Here is a 21539-nt window from a genome sequence, read left to right on the forward strand (position 1 = left end):
TTAAACATAATTAATTGGGTTACTTTCTAAATTGTGCATATTGCCTGTGCAGGTTCTCCACCTGGGTCACCAGCAACCTAGTATGGCACATTGCGCTCTCCTGGGTGTCACTATTTACATCATCAGTTGATGGGGGCAATCAAGCACAAAAGCAATCAATTTATGCTTAATAGTGTTTCACTCATGTGACACCAGGTTAATTAGCCATTAGGACCTTCAAGTCCCTCCAGGTCAGAGGATTTCAGACTGTTAGATCACCCTTAATACACTCATTTTACGATTAAACACTAATACTTGTATTTTTTTTTCTTCATCTTACAGTTAAAGAAGATATTGGCTTTCAGATTTGATGTACCCCACAGGAGCAGAAAAATACTCACACTCTCATAACTACCTAAGTTATTGCCAGCCCATTAAGAGAAAGTACTTGTGGTGTGTGTCTGTTCGAGTGAGTGCAACAGCTTCTTTGCTGGAATACTGTTGATGACGATTCCGTTAAGGTGCAGTCAAAGTTCCCCAGGGCACAGGAGGGCTGGCTGAGGCATCACGAGGCAAAGAGAGCAAAGTGATCCTGACGACGTGCACTCTTGGCCTCAGCAGTAGGTTTAAATTATAGCATGCAGGTTGTGTTGTATCTCCAGAGGGGCAGATGGCCCCCCTAGTAATGCTTACCCATGAATCCACCAGCCTGGAAAATCAATATTTGGGAGCAGAGTTGTGGCGCCTGGGTCATGCACATGGAGTCTAATTCAAGTGCCTTGACTGTGAATAAAAATAACACGAAGTTGTGTGCTGGTTCATAGTAGGGTAGAATCAGAAATGAACTGCTGAATGAACTGCTACTGTTAACTGAGACAAACCAAACGGTTGAAAGTTGCTCCTCTCTCTGTTTCACTGGTGTCATTGGCATCCTCTCTTTAGCTGGGTTCAGCTACATGTAGATCAGGGCTGTGCATGTAGGGCTGAGATATTACAGTTTGTCCTTGCTACCAATGACCATAGCAAGAGATTTCACAGACTTCAAGTTGTAGAGAGGAGCTCATGAGTAAAATCACCTTGCTGAAGCAATCAGTTGCAAGGAAAACCTTTGTGGCAGCCTATTGCCCACCCCTGCAATGATCCTATACAGAAACTTGCTAATAGAATAGTTGTTCATGGATGCACAAGCAGGTACAATCCAGCAGAGCTGTTCATCTACTGTCAACCAGCACTGGCATATTACTTATTCTCCACCCCCCCCCACCCCACCCCACCCCACCCCCACTCCTGTTCTGGTCACCTCATCTGGTCCCCCACAACTTGTCACACCAGCAACCTGCTTGGCCTCCGTCACCATGTCCTGTTTGACTTCCTCTTCATCTCCTGCCTGGTGGCTACATCCTCAGCATCTGTCTCCCTATATACCACGTCCCTTCATGGACATGCCCATGGCATCTCAATCTCACTACTCTGACTTTTTCTCCAAACTGTCCTGGTTCTGTTGTCCCATTGATATGTTTGTTCCTGTCCGTTTGCATCCTTCCCAAGAAAAAAATCATTTTCAGCTCTGTAAACTCCAGCTCCACCTCCTGTCTATTTCTCAGTACCACTGTCTCTTAGCCATGTCACAGAACTTGTCTCATTACCATGTTTTAAGCTATCCTTTTCACTCTTGCAGATACACTCCAGTCTCTCTTCTGCACCCCTGCCTTCACTGTCTTCTTTCCCACCACACTTTCTGCACCACACTCTCCATTACTATCTGCAGTTGACCCCAAGTCATTATGTTCATCTAACTTTGCCACCTCTACTCCTTGCAACTGCAGTTTACTCTGCCCTCCCTCTTACTCATTCCACACGTCCTCCATCTTGCTCCTTCTGATTTTCACTGCATATCTCCACCTCCCGAGGCTCTCCTCAACACAAAAGGCTCTCCTCACTCTGCCCTTTACTCTCACTACATATCAAATGGTATCTGCAGTTATCATAATCCATGCAGAATCATTTCTGCTCCCTTCTGTGAACCGATCTATCACCATTGCAAACATGAATGGCCTCAGAGCTGATCCTTGATGCAATCCCACTTCCACCTTCAACCCATGCTTTATTCTACCATACAATTTCACCGCTGTTGCACTGTCCTCATACCACCCTCACATACCCTCTGCCACTCATGCTTTCTTCACGCAATGCTATGACACCACTTCTTTCATGGCACCCTATCATAGGCTTTCATGATCTATAAACACCATGCACAGAGTTCTAGCTAGGACCATTTTAGTTCCGGGTAATTTATGTGATCATGGGTCACGGCCGGGGGTCAAAGGAGCGGAGCCCCCTGAAGCTATAGGGCTTTATTCCTCTTAAACATGATTGGCAAGCCATATTTTAACTAATTTTGTGTGGTTTTAGATGCATTGAAAGCAAGAATAATAGACAAAAAAAAATAACATTTATGTTGTAATATTTGTAATATCAAAGTTCTTTTTTGCATGTTTCCTTCAAAGTCTAAGTTGATTAAATAGATAATGTTGAAAAGGTCATGAATAACGTTGAAAAGGCTAAAAACACATTAATATTTGACGGACATAGCATTTGCTCTCTTCTTCAAAAATGACACCTTTAATCCAGTGAAACAGGCAGTTTTTCTGCCATGACAGTTATGGGTTTTGTTTTGTTTTGTTTTTTCAGCATTTTTGAGTGGAATTCCATTGTTTGAAAAAAAAATATTAACAGGAAAACATGCCAATAAAACATGAAAACTATTACCATTTCATGTGGAAAATGATTGAAGCCTCACTCGTGAACAAGACCCCGAGATACTTAAACTCCTCCACTTGAGGCAAGGACACTCCACCGATTTACCGATCGATCTACGTTCTGATCCTCACCTATGGTCATGAGATTTGGCTCATGACCGAAAGAACGAGATCGCGAGTACAAGCGGCCGAGATGAGTTTCCTCCGCAGGGTGGCTGGGCGCTCCCTTAGAGATGAGGGTGAGGAGCTCGGTTACTCGGGAGGAGCTCGGAGTCGAGCCGCTGCTCCTCCACATCGAAAGGAGTCAGTTGAGGTGGCTCGGGCATCTTTTCCGGATGCCCCCTGGACGCCTCGCTGGAGAGGTGTTCCGGGCACGTCCCACTGGGAGGAGGGCCCGGGGAAGACCCAGGACACGCTGGAGGGACTACATCTCTCAGCTGGCTTGGGAACACCTTGGGGTTCCCCCGGAGGAGCTGGGGGAGGTGTGTGTGGATCGGGAGGTCTGGGCGGCTTTGCTTGAGCTGCTGCCCCCGCGATCCGACTCCGGATAAGCGGAGGAAAATGGATGGATGGATGATTGAAGCCCTCCTCCTTCTCTCCCCTCCTCCTCCTACTCTCTCTCTGTCCCCCCACCCCCTCGCTCTGACAGAGCAAACAAAGCATTTTGGAAACACAAAGCGTTTAAACTGTAAAATAAACTATAAATTTCTGAATGTATCACCATCTACGGAGACAGAATGAATTCTAGACTATTTCATTAAAGATTCTGATGGAGTTGTTATTTTTTTCCTTTCAGTCAGAATGGATGGAGCAGTCTGCTTTGAGCTGCCTTCAGTGCTGTGGCTTCACAGAATGCTGACTGCTGATCTCTGCTGTTTGCGGAGGATTTGATAAGAAGAAAATGAGATATATACATTTCTTATTTCGTTAATTATTTGGTCGATATTGCAAAATAAAGCAAACTACAAAATACGAATGAATTGGTACATTTTCAGCAATGTTTCAGTTCATTTTTGGAAAATCCATGCTGGGTGGTACAGCCCATTTGAACCAGAGAGCCAGGTGGAAATTTGCCCACTGTAGCTGAACACCTGACCATGCAACTCCTTCTTAATACTTTTCCATCAGCACTTTCAGTGCAAACCTCTTCACCACTCTTCTCAGCTCTTCACCAACTCTTTCCCATAACTTAATGTTGTGACTGTTCAGCTTTATGTCTCTGTAGTTAATGCAGCTCTCGACATCACCCTTGTTCTTAAAAATCTGTACCAGGACACTTATGCTTCACTGTTCAGACATGTTCCAAGATTTTATTAACAATGTGGTTAAAAATATTACTCCATCTATCTTAAACATTTCCATGTTTCTGCTGGTATGTTATCTGGACGAGCTGCATTACTATGCCTCATGTTCTACATGGCTGTCCACACTGTATCCTTATTAACCCTCTGGGGTCGACACCGTCGTGTACGATGGCTAAGACCAAGCTTTACTAAATTATAAATAACTTTTGAATGATATAAGATAGAAACTTACTTTTTTTTGCTGAAAAGTTAACTCTGTGGACTTTCGAGCCAGCCATCGGCCATCTTTGTACTGTGCTGTGTGATGACGTGCGCAATGTGAGTGTCCAGTCGGAATTGGTTCACCGTCACATGGTTTTCCAAAATCCAATCGTAGGGCAGATTTACCTCACGTGAAAAGCCAAAGATCGTTTTCAGGAGTGATATGTGACTAGTTGGCCCGTTTGAATAGCCCCAATGAGTACATACTCAGTGTGCCCTGCGCCATTACGCACAACGATCAGTGAAAGCAGGAGCACACAGAGAGCCTGTGATGACAATCTCACGTGCTCAAACAAAGAGTGTGTAACTATCAGGATTGCTCCACTAGTTTGCATGTGAATGTTACTGGATAACTCTGTTGCTTTCCTCTGCATAAAGCACTGTTTACCATATCAATGGACAACAAAACGCATAAACCATTTTGTATATATTGTTCAAAATGTGCATTTGTGTTTATTGTTTGAACCTTTTTGTTGTACAGACTTTCATACAAGACCTCAAATTACCTTTATAAAGTGTCAAAACAGTTGTTTATTATAGTTTGCTGTGTGTTTTGAATAAATGTGTGTGGAAAATTATTTTTCGCTTTATTTTTTCCTTGCCTATTTTTGATTGTAAACCTTTATTACACTTATAAAACACAACAAAAACATATATATTCTGAAAGCACAGGTTGTCCTGAAAAAAAGAGACATAAAACTTGATTGTGGGATACAGGTAGAGCTGTTAACAAGAATAATAAAAACATTTATGCCAGGTGAGTGAAGTATCCAAAAAATGCCCTCAGACCCCAGAGGGTTAATTCATCACACTTGCTGATTGACTCTCTCCACACCATTCAGCCTCTCTTTCTCTCAAATTTTTCTTCATTCATCAGGTCCTCAAAGTACTGCATCTACCTTCTCAATACACTTCCCATGTTTCTCAGCACACTTCAATTTGCATCCTTTATTACCCGAGCCTGCAGCAGATCTTTTCCAGTTTGGTCGCTCTGTTTGGCCAATTTTCTCCTTCCTGTGTGTTCAGCTTCATGTACACCTCACTGTATGTCCTTTCCTAAGCCTTTGCTACATTGCTTTTCACCTTGCACCACATCTTCATTTCCTTTGCCATTTTTGCAGTGGTTCACCAGTCGCGCAGCATTACTTCACCAAAGTCCTAGTCCGGTCCCACTTCATCTCTAAACTTCACATGACAGTCTTTGTCATTCTGCTTCTATCTGACTACTTCTCTTGTTATTCACATCCAAAGTAAACCACTGTCTGATGTTGTCTTGTTGTACCCTCCCTTGCCACCACCTTACCTTCCTCCACTGTTATGTCACTCTGTGCTCTTCCTTCTTATTAAAATAGGCTGCCAAATTATAAAATGTATATTATAACAATTAATTGGAAGACATCCACCACCAGCCAACAAGGTTCATTTTGGTCGAATGTGGAAAATCAAGCTTTTTTGCAATGTGTTTGAATTTTCTTCATTCATCAGCTCCTCAAAGTAATCCCTCTACCTTCTCAATACACTTCCGTTGTTTCTCAGCACACTTCAGTTTGGATCCTTTATTACCTGAGCCTGCAACACATCTTTTCAAGCTTGGTCCCTCTGTTTGGCATAATTTTCTCCTTCCTTTGTGTTCAGCGTCACATACACCTCACTGTATGTGCTTTGCTAAGCCTTTGCTACATTGCTCTTCACCTTGCACCACATCTTCATTTCCTGTTTTCAACTTTCTTCATCTCTGACTATCCTAATTGTTTTTTTGCCAACCTCTTCCTCTATATACTTTACTGTACTTCCTCATTCCACCATTGTTTCCTTATCTTACTTCCTCTGTCCAGATGTTACATTCATTACCTTCTGAGCAAACACATTCTAACTCCCACCTCTTCACATTTTTACACTTGGTCATTGCCCTTTTCCACCATCATGTGATGAGTTTACGGAACCCCATTGCATTGCTGAGTGACACCTTGGGAGATGCCTTTTTTGACAGCTGTGTCATTTCTCTCTGACAGTGCATGGAACAATCTGCTTCAGTTTTGTGTCATCAGGGAACATTCATCTACGTTTTGATTATGGTTATGGTTAAGGTTGCAGTTAAGTTTAGGGCTGGGGTTTGATTAATGTTTCTCCACCTGTGACGCAAATGATTTATATGACTCATCACCAATTGATGTTAGGCCACAATGAGCCTTTCGCATCAAAATGTGACAACTTGGGTGTGAGACTGCATTGTCCTAACAGTCTCCTTCACCATTTTTACAGTGGTTTGCCAGTCATGGAGCATTACTTGCACATGCATGTGCACACACACACACACATAACATGCGTGCACACACACGCAAAACAAATCCACTGCGCTGTCTGGAGGCTGTTAGCAGGAAGTTAGAATGAAAAGTTGGACTAATTTCTGACATGATTTTTTTTTTTTGCGCTGCACTGAGGATGTACATAGTAGGGTGTCCCAAAAAATGCCAGCTTTAAATAATTTCGAGTCTCACCCACCAAAAACTTTCCTTTTGGTGAGTCATTCTCACATGTAAAATTGCTTGCCAATCAGAAATTATTTAGAGGTGGCTCAAGGTCACCAAACATTGAACATCTACCTGCGACAATCGGCATTGGTGCAGTATTTGAAATGCCATATCTCTGCCACTGTTAGAACTATTAGATCACTACTTTTCATTTGTGTACAATTTCCTTTGGTAATTTAGAAATTGATGGGTTGTGCCATTCTCCTACAAAAATAGCAAAGAAATGGTAAAACCTGGTTTGCCAGTTTTTTGCAGATCTGAAACCTGGAAGTGGGACTGGGAAGTGAAAGAAAACTATAGCACTGTATGGACACTCACCAGTTTTGGTCTCTCTAAACACTAGAAACATTGATATATTCCATATGAAAGCATCACAGTAACATATTACATACCTTTAACCAGCAGCTGATTTTCAGTATTCATATAAGTATTTTCATTGCACTAAATATACAGAAATGATAAAAATGGCCCTAACAGAGTTTTTTCAACATTTATAATTAATCTGTAAGCACTTGCAGAATGCAGACAGTTATCAACAAAGTACCAAAAATATTAAACAAAGCCGTAAAGGCAAAATAAAAAGTAAGTAAACACAGTATTGTAAATATAACATGTAAATAAATTGTCTAACTGACCAATATCATAGGCTGACTATGAAGCTGACATAAGCTGACTATGAAGCCCAGCTTCTGCAGAAATTGGGTTTGGAGCCAAATTTGGACCTGTATAGTCACTGCAGTAAACATCTAGCACCCAATCTGCTGCTATAATTTCTAAATTACCAAAACAAACTGTACACATCTGAAAAGTAGTGATCTAATAGTTCTAAAAGTGGCAAAGATATGACATTCCAATTATTGCACCGATGTCGATTGTCGCGGTTAGATTTTCAATGTTTCAATGCGACCTTGAGCCACCTCTAAATAATTTCTGATTGGCAAATAATTTTACATGTGATAATGACTCACCAAAAGGAAACTTTTTGGTGGGTGAATTCAACATTTTTTTAAGTTGGCATTTTTTTGGGACAACCTAGACATAGTCTCTTTTTTTTTTTTTTTGGTAGTACATGTGTGCAAAGCGCTGGACCCAGTTGTGTGTGCGCAGTGCAGGGGACAAGACTCTACTGAGACAACGATTTGATTGAACTGACTGCTAATTCTTGTACACCACACATACACCACAACATCTACTCCGCTGTAAGCCGTCTGGATGCATGAATAAACTATTCAGATGAAAAGCTGAAAAGCTGATGTGATTTTTTTGCCTGACTGAGGAACTATACAGTCTTTTTTATATGGAAGTCTGAAGTCGGTGCACTGCATCACCGGACTACATATCACAATTTGGACTTTAGCAGCAGTGGAACACCAAATGTAAGTCCCTTTTCTGTTATTTATAAATTAATCAAATATCAAATGACAAGGATCTATTTTAGCCGTTATGTAAAACAAATAATGAATGTTTGTCTGGACTGTTCCAGCATTCACCTCATGAAATATTCGTACCATTGAACTCATAAACATTCATTATTTGTATAACAATTAATTGGAAAGACATCCACCACCAGTCAACAAGGTTTATTTTGGTTGAATGTGGAAAATTAAGCTTTTCTGCAACATGTTCTGCAATTTACAGTAAATAAATATATCTCATATATACACATGGGTGTATTTTCTATTACTTGCTTGTGAGGTACCAATTTGCATAAGTTTGTCATTCCATTAAATTGCCATACAAAATCAAATAATCTGATTTCACTTGTAGGCAATGGGTTGGATATATATATATATATATATATATATATATATATATATATATATATATATATATATATTTTAGGAAACACCTACTTTAACAAGTTGTTTGCTGTTAGAAAATCTCACACTGACAATTTTCACACTGATGGAAGCTCATAAAGTGAAGCACAGGGCCACACCTGATATATGGAGCTCTTGAGGGAAACCCTGTTTTATTTGCTTTACTTTTTATATACCTATCACTTATTTCATGAACATTTTTTTTTGGTTTCTTATCACAGTGTTGTTTTTTTTTGATATTTTTATGAGTTTCCATCTCCCTTCCTTTATTTCTCCCAAACATTATTTGTTATTTTATTGTAATCTCATTCACATGTTGTCTCCCAGACAGTCTATTTTAGAGACATTGCTTCTGTCACTATGCAGCTCCCAGGACATTCTTGGAAAGATTCTTGTCATATTTCACTCAGGGTTTCCTTTTATGCTTCTTCTGTCCTGCCACTTATATTGTACTCTGATGTGTCCTGATTGTCACATTACAGTTGTTACATCACTGGTGAAAGTGACATAGTGCATCTTCCCAGTGTCTCATTCTGCATTTATATAATACAATATCAAATCAGTGTGCAATTTAGTGTTGGATCATTTGAATGCCCGGTGCATAGCTTCTAAATGAACAAGTCTCTACTGACACAACTTTGTCAGGTTCAGATTAGAGGAAGGTGGAGAGGTCTGTGTTCTGAGGTGTTGGATACCAAAAGTGGCTCTTCACATAAAAAGCCACCTCTGATGAGGGGAAGAATCTGAAGTAGGATTTGGAGAAATAACAAGCCCATTTAGTAAACCGAACTGCAAAATCCATATTTGCTAAAGTCTCACCTTTGATGTTGATTATAAACTTTACTTGAATTTGTTCCCTCTGGACTAATTTATATTTTATGGATTATACATTCTTTTGGATAATATAACAAACATGTTAATAACAAAGTGGGAAACACTGTTGGCTGAAAATGTTCTCAAACATAAAATCCATTTCTATTTCTTAAATGCTTTAATTCCATTGATGAAAATTCAAAGGGCCTTTTCAATCAGTGATTTATTGAACTTTTATATAAGAAAGGTATAAAAGCTGACATATTTAGATTTTTAATGTTTATCATAAATGTCCATAAAAATAAAAAAAAAAATAGTTTTGCTTTTGAAATGCAAGAGGTAATTTTACTTTAAAATCACATTGCCATTGGAATTATCCACAGTGCAATTATCATAAATCAAAAAGTTGGGTTCATTTAAGAAATGTTATGTTTTATTGTTATGCCTTTTCTTGTACACCTTCTTTCTGGAAAATTATCACTGTTCGAGCTGGAATGCTAAAAGTAAAGCAAAGCTACTGTGCGAGAATACTCTGTATCAAAGGAAAGCCTTGGAAGCTAGGAGTTTGTGTCCAACGACCAGTTACTAAGGCACCCTTTACACAGGATGGTGGTAGCTGTGAGTCTGTCATGTGGCTTAAAATGCACCAGATCCGCAGAGGTGATGTGAAAACACCTTTCTGTGTAATCACTTCAGTGGGTACACAGCGTGTTGTTGTCTCATATGGATTTTTTGACACATATACTGCATTTTGAGCAGTTTGCTGTCATATTTCCTCACTATTCGTGCACCCTGAGAGAGAGAGTCATCAGTTTGGATGTGTGTGTGTGTGTGTGTGTGTGTGTGTGTGTGTGTGTGTGTGTGTGTGTGTGTGTGTGTGTGTGTGTGTGTGTGTGTGTGTGTGTGTGTGCTTTGCCTCATTCACGGCAGTGTCAGCTAAATCAGCATAAAAATAACATCACTGGACAAATAACACCTTTCACTGGACTTTCTATGGCTAGAAAACAACTGACAGTCATGAAAAACAAACAAACTAAAAAAAAAAAAACAATTATTTTTAGAAAACCATTGCAGGGACTGAAAAAAGTCACATGACTATTTTTCTCTTCAGAAAACTTATTTTTTGTTCTTCTTTTGACCATAGCTCCACACGGCATTCTGTGACTCAAACTCTGGATTATACAGTTGATGGAAAAAAGGACAAAACTGTGGTGAATCCACAATGAACTTAGGCAAGTGCTGTCAGGCAAATGACAGTGGAGAAAAAAAAAATCCACACACACAACCACACGTATAATCCAATTGAAGTTGCTATGTACAGAAAATGTGGGAAAAAGGTTAATTTTAATATTTAGATCATTTTGTGGTCCATGGTGACAGTTTTTTAGTTAGTTAGTGCTACAAGTTGTCATCATAACAGTAATTGTGTTGTATGGCTGGGGGCCTGGCTGCCTTTTTGTTTCTGTCTTTTGTTTTTCCTTCCAGGTGGCTTGCATTTGGGACTGAGTGGCTGTGTTGCTGAGGTTATCAGGACCTCACCCTGATCACCTGCGGCTCGTCAGGACTCACAGCTGTGGTGCATCTATATGGATTGGAACATGGTGGCATTTAAGACTGGAGTATACAGTGTGTATTTGCCAGAGACTCGACCTTGTGACCAGCAGGGTGAGATCGTCGTCTCGGGAGCCATCTCATCATCAGTGGATGCAGAGAACGTCCAGGGTTTGATGCACGGTCTGTGAAAGAGGAGGGGGTGAGGTCTCACGCTCGTCAGCACACTTCCTGAGGTACGTAGATTTTGTGACTAACATTTATACAGTCAGTAAATGTGGTGGTCCCTCACACCTTATTATATTGAGCTGTACGTTAGTCATGTATCGGCTTCCACTGCAGTGGAGTTTTGTGAACTGGATGTTCCATGCCTGCAGGTTGGGAAGCTGATTATTAATCAAGCCAGGAAGTGTTTGCTGTTTGTACACCTTTAAGTGTTCATCTCTGTGTGTAGAGTGTGGACTCACATAATGGTTCCTTCTTCACAGACTCGGTTTGTTGCGGCCACCTGGGGGGTGTCGGCGGGGTCCTTGGGTCCGAACAGCTTCTGGCTCCGGACCGTTAGCGCTGCTGGGAGCGCACCACGCCAGACCGCACTTTCTTTTGTTATTTTTTTGTATCACTGTTATGTATTAAATTCAGTAGCCTTTGTACCGTGCTCTGCTTATTTCATACTGGGTCCTTCAAACGCTGGTTCGGTTCTCCGGGCTGCGTCCGACACATAACAAATTGGGTCTGACGTGACTCATCCTTTGGGTGATAACTGAGCTGCATGTCTACTTGTGCTGAATGGACACTGGAGTTTTCAGAAGAATGAACCATCAGTCGCAGGAAAAGTAGAAGACAAATCTATCCACTCAGATTTGAGGACGCACAAAGGTTTTTGACAAACTCCGTAGACATCAGGTGACAAGGAACTCATTTTGTGTATTTTTCTTACTGCACTATAATTTTTTTCCCCACCCATTTGCTGTGATATTTAAATGATACTGCCCTTTTTTTTCTGGGTTCATGTCCAAATTCGCATCACTCCAGTTACAGTTACAGTGGACAATCCAATGTTGCCGCTGCAAAAAACGCTGCAGTCATTGCGAGCCTGTCGGGCAGTCATGAGGTGGTCTGTGTGGTATGTGGACATCTTTGGTTTGGTGACTCTTCTGCGGAAATCAGGTGCAACTTCATACTTCACCGCGATCATTGCGATCAATGAGATTAATGAGATCATATACATGTAAGGTCCTGGTGGCAGCTGAGTGCCTCTTTGGTGTTATACGGTGTTTGATGCAATTTCATAACTGCGCAAGGACTGTTGGACAGACCCCGTCCCTGTGAATATCAGCTTCAGCATTTTTCTGTGCATGATCCATGCAGGTGCCTGAGTGTTGAGGACCCCAGTAACTGGAGAAGGCCAAGGGAATGCCCACATTTCACCTGGCTGCAGAGATAGATGGTTATTTTAGAGATTAGTAATGGACTGGTTATCTGCCTGGGCGGTTGCCATCCAGTACCCAACGCAGTTCCATGATGTTGTGGATGCGGTAAAGTGCAGCAGCAGTGCATGCTCTCAGACTTTCCTTGACTTGAAGGAAACCTTGAATATTTCATGTGTATAGATGGCTTCTGTTTCTTTAAGCATTTGAATCCCTGGTTCCTTCGGCTGCTCCCTTGTTTTGCACTCATAGTCTATGAGCCAATCATCAATTTTGACCTAATCGGCACCATGTAAGGGTGACGAAACGACACTTAGAATCTAGCCTCAGTGTACCATGGCCTACACAAAAATATATGATAACCATCCCAGGGTGGTAGCAGTAACCAAATAAAAGGATTAATAAATGAAATAGTTTTGACTGTGTTGAATGTTTGGTCTCCAAAGTAAAGGTCAAACAAGTCGATGTCCATTGGATTCTATGACAGGTGACATATGTCACCCTGTAACATGATAACTAAGCATGACAGATGGTGCAAACTATTCCTTTTTAGAACCCTATTAACCCAAACAATAATTTGCATAATTTTTAACTGAAATTGGAGCAACTTTAACTTTTGACCACCGTACAAACTGAAACTGACCTTTGTCACCATTTGTGTTGTTTTTACCTCATAACTCCAGAACATTCAGTCATACATAGTCCAAACTATACCTTTTTGGAATCATTATGAACAGACAAATAATGTAAGTATAGTTTTTAATATGATTGAAGCATTTTTACATTTTGACCTCTGTGTATTTCTTCATTGACCCCTAGCTGGTGGTTATCGTCCATTTTTGTGTAGGCCATGGTACACTGAGGCTGGATTCTACGTGTCCTTTAGTCAACCTTAAGTGGTACCCAAAAACCTGCTTGGCCATGGACTATCAGGGTCACCACAGCAATCTGAAGTGGAACTGCTTGTTGAATTGCCACAATTTTTACACCGGATGCCTTTCCTGATGCAGAAGTGGGGTTTGAATGGGGAACCTTCCTCAATGAAACTAAGTGCACTAACTACTTGGCCACCACCCCTGCCTTCTTTAAGCATTTGAATCATGATTTTAAAATTTATATTAAAGCTACAGAGAGGAAAGCGTGTGAAACAAATAAAACCTGAAGAGAAATGACAGTGTACGCTGCCTTGTGGTGTAGACTTGTTTGTCTGCAGTTGCCTGCCTTTTCTGATGCTATAATAAAAATGAGACAAAGTCGCTTCATTACAGGAGGAAAAATGATTGAAAAAGAATTGTAGTATGAAAAGTGGCTCATTCTTGTTTGTACTGAACATGTGAAATAAGGAAAGTGATGAAAGCGAGCACCTGCCACATGATTTTAAGTTCAGTTTTCAGTAAGTTGTAATGCCACAGAAAACTCTAAAAACAAACAGAACGGACACAGCAACAAGGTAGGACAGGCGGAGGTTTGATACCTTTTTAAAGCATAGATAGGCCTAATGCGTGCCAGACATTTATGACGGGTTTTTACTCACTGGCATGCCAGCTTGTGTGCCAGTGTGGGGATCAAATTTGTGCAAGTGTCAATTTTGCGATCAGCATGTGTTCGTCAGTGGTACGCTGCCGCATCTTTTGCATAAGTGGAACTATTGTTGGATATAAGTTGCGTACACCGACAACACGATACGCAGTCTGAGTAAATTATTGAAACATTATATATAATTTAAGAATACGACATGTATACGTCAACTGGGTTATGAATATACTATGTCTACATCCAACAGTAAGAAAAAAATTCAGCATATGCCAGTGTTTTTAATGCAGTCATCATACGCTGGCTAGATCATCAAGGTGATAGGGCCCTAAGAAATGTTTTTAAGTTGTGTAAACTCAAAAATTGATCTCAGCCAATTGCTTTTATTTTTCTGTTTTTGCATGTACTTTTCTTTAACACTGCAATATAGTGAGACTTTTTTGAAAAAGTTTGATTGAACAAATTACAATATTTAGAAAATTATTAATATATGTCTTAAAATAATGATGGAAAGTATCTTTATGTTTTATTCTGGACTAATTTGACCCTCAACAAGCTTTTCTTTCTACAATCATCACCTCCAAATCAAAGGTAAGCTGTACAATTTCCAATTTTTATCGACTCTGTGTTGTAAATGTACAGACTTTTCTCATCCATTTGTAATCAACGTACTGCAAAAACTATTTAAATATGATGGAAGATGAAGGAGTGAAAGCAGAAAAGTGCCAAATCACAGCCTTTTGCGGTGTCTGATTTAACAGGTGTCTTGTCAGGCTGCGGGTCCGAGTCTGAGCACGATTTGAAAAAATAAACAGTTGGGCTTTTAATCAGGGAAATGATTCCAGTCCCACATGCGAGGGGTTTTTAATGGAAATACATTGCGATCAATGGGAAATTTTATCCGATGTGAGTGAAAAATCCGTTATAAAACATCCATTATATACGGTGAGTACTACATGGAAAACAGTACAGAAACATTGAGACTTTTTTCTGGTGACTGCGAATATCTGGTTTATACATTGACTGTTTAGGTGAGTTTTACTGTACATGGGTCTGAACAATAACTTTACTTCTCAAAACTTTGATGATGAAGTCACTTCCATCCCACACAGCTGACTTTATTTTCCCAAATGTTTCTTCTGTTCGGATCTGAAAGGAATCTATACATCTTGAAGCCCTTGCTGTGACTATTTGTGCCTCCAAATGCACAACCCAGCATTTCAGCAATTAAATAAATAAAATAGCTGGATTTACCGACGCAGACAGATTAAGAGTGAACGCTATTTTGGCCCCAAGATGGCACTAGGAGACACGTGACTGTTTTTTTTCTGGCTCCACTGCTACTCTCTGAATTACGGGACTCTACTCAACATGGCAACACCCAGAAAGGGGGTCATTTTGGCTGTTTCCGGGTCTTTATAAAACAGATGTTATGCAAGCTCTGTCCCAGTTTATATACAGTTTATGGTTAACCTCACAAGTTTGCATCGATATTCACCCCCCCCCCCCCCCCCCCCCCCCCCACCACCACCAGCACCACCAAAAAAAAAAAAAAGAAGAAAAAACTGTTTTTATTTCAATCTAAATTTTTCTTCTAAATCCAAGCTGGTACATGAGATTAGCACCTTGATCATCTGAAATAAATTCTATGCTAATACTTCACTCTATAAAGGTCTCTCTGTTGGGAAAGTGTAAGTACACGGACCCACAACAGGGGGCGCAAATGAACGGACAATAGAATAGGTCAAATAACAACACTTACTGTTGCGAACGTGCACAACAAACACAACAGATTCCACAATAGATCAAAGGTCAAATTACAAGGTGTCGTGTGGCAGGCTCGAAGATAGGAAGACGCCTTGTCCAAAGCAGAACCGGAACCACACGATTTCCTCCGCCACCAGACCCCGGGAATACTGGAGCCGCCCAAGTCCCGAACTCCCAGGTGGCCACTGCCTCCGCGTGTCGGACCTGGTACTGCTGGTGAGGAACAAAAACACAATTAAACGTGGGTGCGTCTGCACCCAGCAATCTGCACGGCAGGGAAGCTACCTCCACCTCTCGTTGGAGAAAAAGTCTGTTATCACTCACCAAAATCACAACAAAAGGGCTTTCTATCAAGCAGTCAGGCTGAGGATATTACCTTTCAGGTAGAACGATATCTCGGCAAGAGGTGGAGATGACGTCTTGCTGATATACCGATGCAGATCAGATGAGTGGTGACAGCTGTCACAGGTGATGAGTGTCAGCTGTCACCCCGGCTGCTCCTGTGAGGCGGCAGCGCCCTCTGGTGCCTGGAGCCCGCACTCCAGGCAGGGTGCCCTCTGGTGGTGGTGGGCCAGCAGTACCTCCTCTTCAGCAGCCCACACAACACTCTCTCTCACACACACACACACACACACACACACACACACACACACTTTCAGTACCTCCTATGCTTCGTCTCACTGATTTTTCTATTCAACATGGCATTAAATCCCATTAAATCCCAACTATACCGGCATAATTATGACAGTCTACTGTAGATACATTTTGTTTTTTAATACTGCACTCTATTACACTGCAACACAAAGCTAACTATCAACAAAAACAGCATAATGGCTCCAACATTAATTTTAAAAGCTCTCACATACAGTATATTGTGTGCAATCATTGAATTGGTTCACTTGAACATACACGTCACATTATATTTTGATCACTTGTTGACGGTGATATGCCAGTGGTTGCATGATTACAATGCATTTGCATCAATCAGGGATGCATTGGGTTCGTTCAGATAATCAGAAATGATTGTTTGGCAAGTACAGCTGCCATCAGAAGTTTACATATACTCAGAATCAATACTGGGCTTTCAGTGCTTTTTTTTTTGCTGTGTGTGTTTGGGGTGAGGGGGTTTGAAACTTATTTTTCTGAGGCAGAAGGATTGTACAATACACATATTTAATACAAAAGAAAAACCTCAATACTTTGGTACACAGGTTTTAATTTTCTCCAAGAATGATTTTTATTAAAAGAAAGCTGTGAGAGTTCAGCTACAGTTTGCCAACTGGTGCATGAGAGACTTCAGCCTTGATTTAATGTTATCTTTTAAATCTTTCTTGATTCCACGCCACCAAGAAGCTGTGTATAAAAAAAAAAAAAAGACAAAATATGCATGATAAAAAGGTTCTCCAATCACAGCCAGAGAAGCATGTAAGCACTTTGGAGTTATCATGGGTGGCTTGGTGGCTTCCCTCATGACTACATAACTGTGTATATTGTAACTTTTGTCTGTTGCATCACCCATAACACACTTTCACCAAGGTTTTTCTTCAAAAGAAGTGAAGTGAAATTTCAGCTGCAGTTTGCCAGAAGTCACATGGGAGACTCAAGCATAGATTTGATGTTTTTCTGTTTGAAAATCCCTCTCTTTTCCATTTCCCATGAAGCTGTGACTGGTGATGCAACCAGGTGGTAAGCTTCAATGGGCTCAGTTGAAGCCCGCCTGGAAAAAGAAAAAAGTTGCCGTTCCTTAAATGACCACTTGAGGTTGGCTTCAAAAGTGATCAGGTTCCCATTCAGCTTTATGTTACCTGCATCCTGGGGTCCAATCCAGTCTCCTAGTGGTTCCAAACTTAACAGATGTCTTGTGCAGGATGTACATCGCCTTATGCCCTGTGACTGCTGGGATAGTCCCCCTGACTGGAGTAACCAGGTGTAAGAAAATGAATGAATGAAATGGTTTGTTGTTCAATATGTTTTCCTGCGTATACAAAATTGGTTCATTTGCATTTATTTCTAAACATATTTTCTCGACTGTCAGTTCAGAGGTGCCAATAACTCTGAGCTGTTTTCCATAAACTGTTTACGCAACATCCAAGACCTAATTTCCAGCAGAATTCCTAAAACTTGCTGTCGGCTACTTGATTTCAATAAAAGTTTCACCTGCTTTGCCTTGGCACAGAAACACAAACCACATGTGTAAATCTTGTTTCAGCTCCTGAATAATACGGACTTTTCATACGATTTGTAGTCTTGATTGTGGGGCATGAATGAAAATATGGCCTTTGGTATCTTTGATGCACGGTGCAAATTGCATTTTGAAAGACACTCATGTTCAATATGGACAAAATTTGTTTAAAGTCTGAGCCAATTAAAAAAAGATGTTTTTTGCAGTTATTAAATATGCAGATTGTGGCACTAATTGGCTCTGCCAAAATGTGTTGGTGACTTGGGCATGAAAACAGTTTGTTGCTTTTCTCATTGACTGCAGAGGATTTTGGGGTTTCTGGCAGTCCTGAATTTAATCACCATTGCTCAAGGTGTAATAGGCCCCAAAGCTCACTTCGAGCTTATAAAACAAATTTTCTCATTAATCACCTTGTTTTTTTTTGTTTGTTTTTTTTTGGGGGGGGGGGGGGGGGGGGTTCGATCGAGTAGCTTGATGACAGAATGTTATGTTGTTGTGTTGAATGACAATAGGTTGCAAAAATAATATTGTTCTCTACTTGTGTGTTTCCAGGTCTTTCAAGGGAACTTTGACAACGACACTCACAGAAAGAATGTGATCGATCCGCCCATCTATGCTCGACTTATCCGAATCCTTCCCTGGTCGTGGTACGGCAGGATCACTTTACGTGTCGAATACTTGGATGCACAGAGGAAGAGTGATTATGTCCCTCCATTCTCAGCCACCTTTCCCCGTTGTTTGAAATACTGGTGTATCCCACACAGTATTTTCAGTATAAACTGTGCAACCTGTAAAAAAGGAATCTATTCCCAATGGATTTTTCAAGAATAAGTGGTTGTGGTGGGTTGCTATTTTAGTTTTTCTTTTGTAAATTGATTTAAACCTGCCCCCATTTCATTTTGTCCTTTAGTTTCTTCTCTAAAGTGTGTTTTTTGTCTTTAAACCTCAGATTTACCATCCTGTTTGCAATGAACTTATGTAATATATGGGAGGGTCGGTGTGGGAATGTCGGAAAAGGGGAACTCACTGTGGTTTTGATTCATTGTCATGGAAGCTGTTGTACACTGTCACTTTTTAACGTGTGAAATCGTTCTGCGGTGCTTCATTGGACCACAATTAACCGACTGCATAACTGAACTGTCCAAAATACCACGTAGAGATATAGATTTTACTTTGCCACGTCCTCCAGCCATGCATTTACCCTACACAAGGCATTACTCCATCAATCAAAGCGCTATTAATGCTCTTGTATCATATGTAAAACACTAAGAAATTGCATGGTATGTGACATAAATGTATATTATGACAAGTCGTTTAGACCCTCCAGCACTGAGAGCAAATGGCTTTGATTTAGGGACCTATTTAATGTGCATTTTTAAGTAGTTCTGAAACACTACAACAAACTGCAAAAGCGTGCAGAAAATGGCTGACATGGGGACAGTAAACAAATACTGAGGTAAAAATGTACCTGCGGCACCGCCACTAAAACTTACAGGCTGCTACCAGTAGAAATGTCTCAATGCTCTCAACAGAACTCAGCGTTTTTTTAAAAATTTGCATCTATTTAATCTCCACGGTAATACTTTTCTAAGACTTATTGTTTGTGCTTGTTTGTATTTATTTAGATTTATTTGTGTCAGCTGTCAGTTTCATCAATAAACAGTGTTTAATGTCAAATTGTCTTGGAGATTTAAGTTGAATCAATTAAAAAGCTCAGGATAGATGTTCATATTAACCTACAAGTTTATAATGTTTGGCCATATATTTAACATTTTTGTTCTTACTTAAGGAAAATGGAATATGTAAAGTGTTTGAATCCATTTCCATACATGAATAATTGAAATAATGGAAACACTTTGCTTTCTTAAATCCCTTTGATGTAAATGTCTTGACTTTAAAAAAGGAGAATAAAAACACTGCACAGCTCTAAATTAAATATGAACAGTGTGTTTTTACAGGGGTGGATTTTTTTCTGTCACTCTGGACATCAAATCGTATAGAAATGAAGTGTTTAACAAAGAATTTTAGCTAAATATTAACCTTCTTATCCTGATGATGTTAAAGCATTCTTGCACAGCCATGACATAAATAAACCTGTGTTTGATGCTGAAATAAATGTAAGTCAACATGTTCCTGAGGTATCACAAGAGCATCAAACCATACAGCCTTGTGCTACACCTTAAAACTAGGTCGGGATTACTCTAGTGGGTTTGCACTCTCCAATTTAAAGCTAGTCAAGAGCGAAATAATAAGAGCCGAAGAATAAGAGCTGCAGTGAAAGCTGTTGACTTTTATACTCCACGTGTCATTTTAAGACTTGTGCTTTCAGTCACTTAACGAACAAGTCATTTCATATTGTTGGAGCTAAACGAACTCTAAGACCGAAGCACAGAGTAAAAAAAAAACAAAAGAAATGCACAAGACAACCGCTGTTTAATTGACTGCACCACAGCTTTTTGGTTTCCCCGCATTGAGAGAAAATCCAAGAATCCCGCTGTCATTGTCAGGTTATAAATGAATAGACACTTTTTTGGACTTTAGTCAATATCCAAAAGATGAAACACATGAAGTTTTTCACTTTGTATCACGAAATCGTGTAAGATGGGTGTTGGTGTTTTTCAGAACAACATGGCTTGGGTGGGTAAGAACATACTAATATATTTCTAAAGTGATTTGATGAACTTATGGATAAGGTACTCGTTTTATGTGTCAACTTAATCTGTACTTTAATGTAAGGTGCACTGAAAGACTTTGCTGTAGATTATCAGTATATAAAAACTGTTATTGGTGTAAATCAGTGAGTTGTTTTTTTATGTACATGGGTACACAATCAGTGAACTTTTTTCTCAAAGATTTTTCTATTTTAACTTTTAAATTGTTTATTCCAGCTTTATTGGTCTTCTGCTCTTGCAGTAAGTTGCCTGGAGCACTCCCACAGAGCAGGACTGTTCCTCCGACAGTATAGGAAAGACGTCCATGGGCACATTTTTGTTCTTGCATATCAGATTTAACAGCTTTTATTTGTACTCATTGTTAACTGTCTTTGAGCATTGTTAACCTTCATGTTGTCGGTTAAAATGCAAAGCAAACATTTCCTGTAACTATTTCTGCACTGGCTGTTCACATAATATTATGTTCTTGCCTCCTCCGTCTGAGCGTCACTATCTGTGAGTTGGTTAGTTTCAAGCCTGCAGAGGAGAGAGAGAAACTGTACAGTCAAAAAAAGATGTTGCTTCCTAAAGCTCTTTCAGTTTGACAAATAAAAACATATATGTGAAATAAAGTGTTCTTTTTCTTTACCTTTGTAAGCAAGCTATACATGATTCCTTAATTTCCCCTGCTAAGGAAATAAAGTGTTGGTGACACCAAAAAATGTGCACAAATAATCACTAAAAATGATGAAATGTTCATATTTAAAAAAAAATCCTGAACAATAAAAGTCAAGCACGCAGGTTGACTTTTGGTCGAATTGCGCATGAAGTGCACATGAAGCAGGAATCGTATGCAATACGTGTAAAATTGTAGCTGCTTCCAATGCTTCATACACCTGTTGCTACAACTATTTTGCACACCAGCGGCTGAAAGACAGTGTGTGCACTCAGAGCCCAT

At 40.1% G+C, this 21539-nt stretch overlaps 1 protein-coding gene across 1 annotated transcript in view; it reads left to right on the top strand.

Annotated features, from left to right (window-relative positions):
- The window catches only part of LOC117510400 (EGF-like repeat and discoidin I-like domain-containing protein 3), a 581009-nt gene extending 559854 nt beyond the window's left edge, over positions 1-21155 (top strand). Inside the window, 2 exon segments of the mRNA XM_034170099.1 lie at positions 18483-18603; positions 18606-21155. Of these exon segments, the coding sequence (XP_034025990.1) occupies positions 18483-18603; positions 18606-18631 (147 nt within the window). The 3' untranslated portion in view covers positions 18632-21155.
- Positions 21156-21539: the final 384 nt, after the last annotated feature.

The sequence above is a fragment of the Thalassophryne amazonica genome, chromosome 5 (assembly GCF_902500255.1).
Source record: "Thalassophryne amazonica chromosome 5, fThaAma1.1, whole genome shotgun sequence".
Lineage (NCBI taxonomy): Eukaryota > Metazoa > Chordata > Actinopteri > Batrachoidiformes > Batrachoididae > Thalassophryne > Thalassophryne amazonica.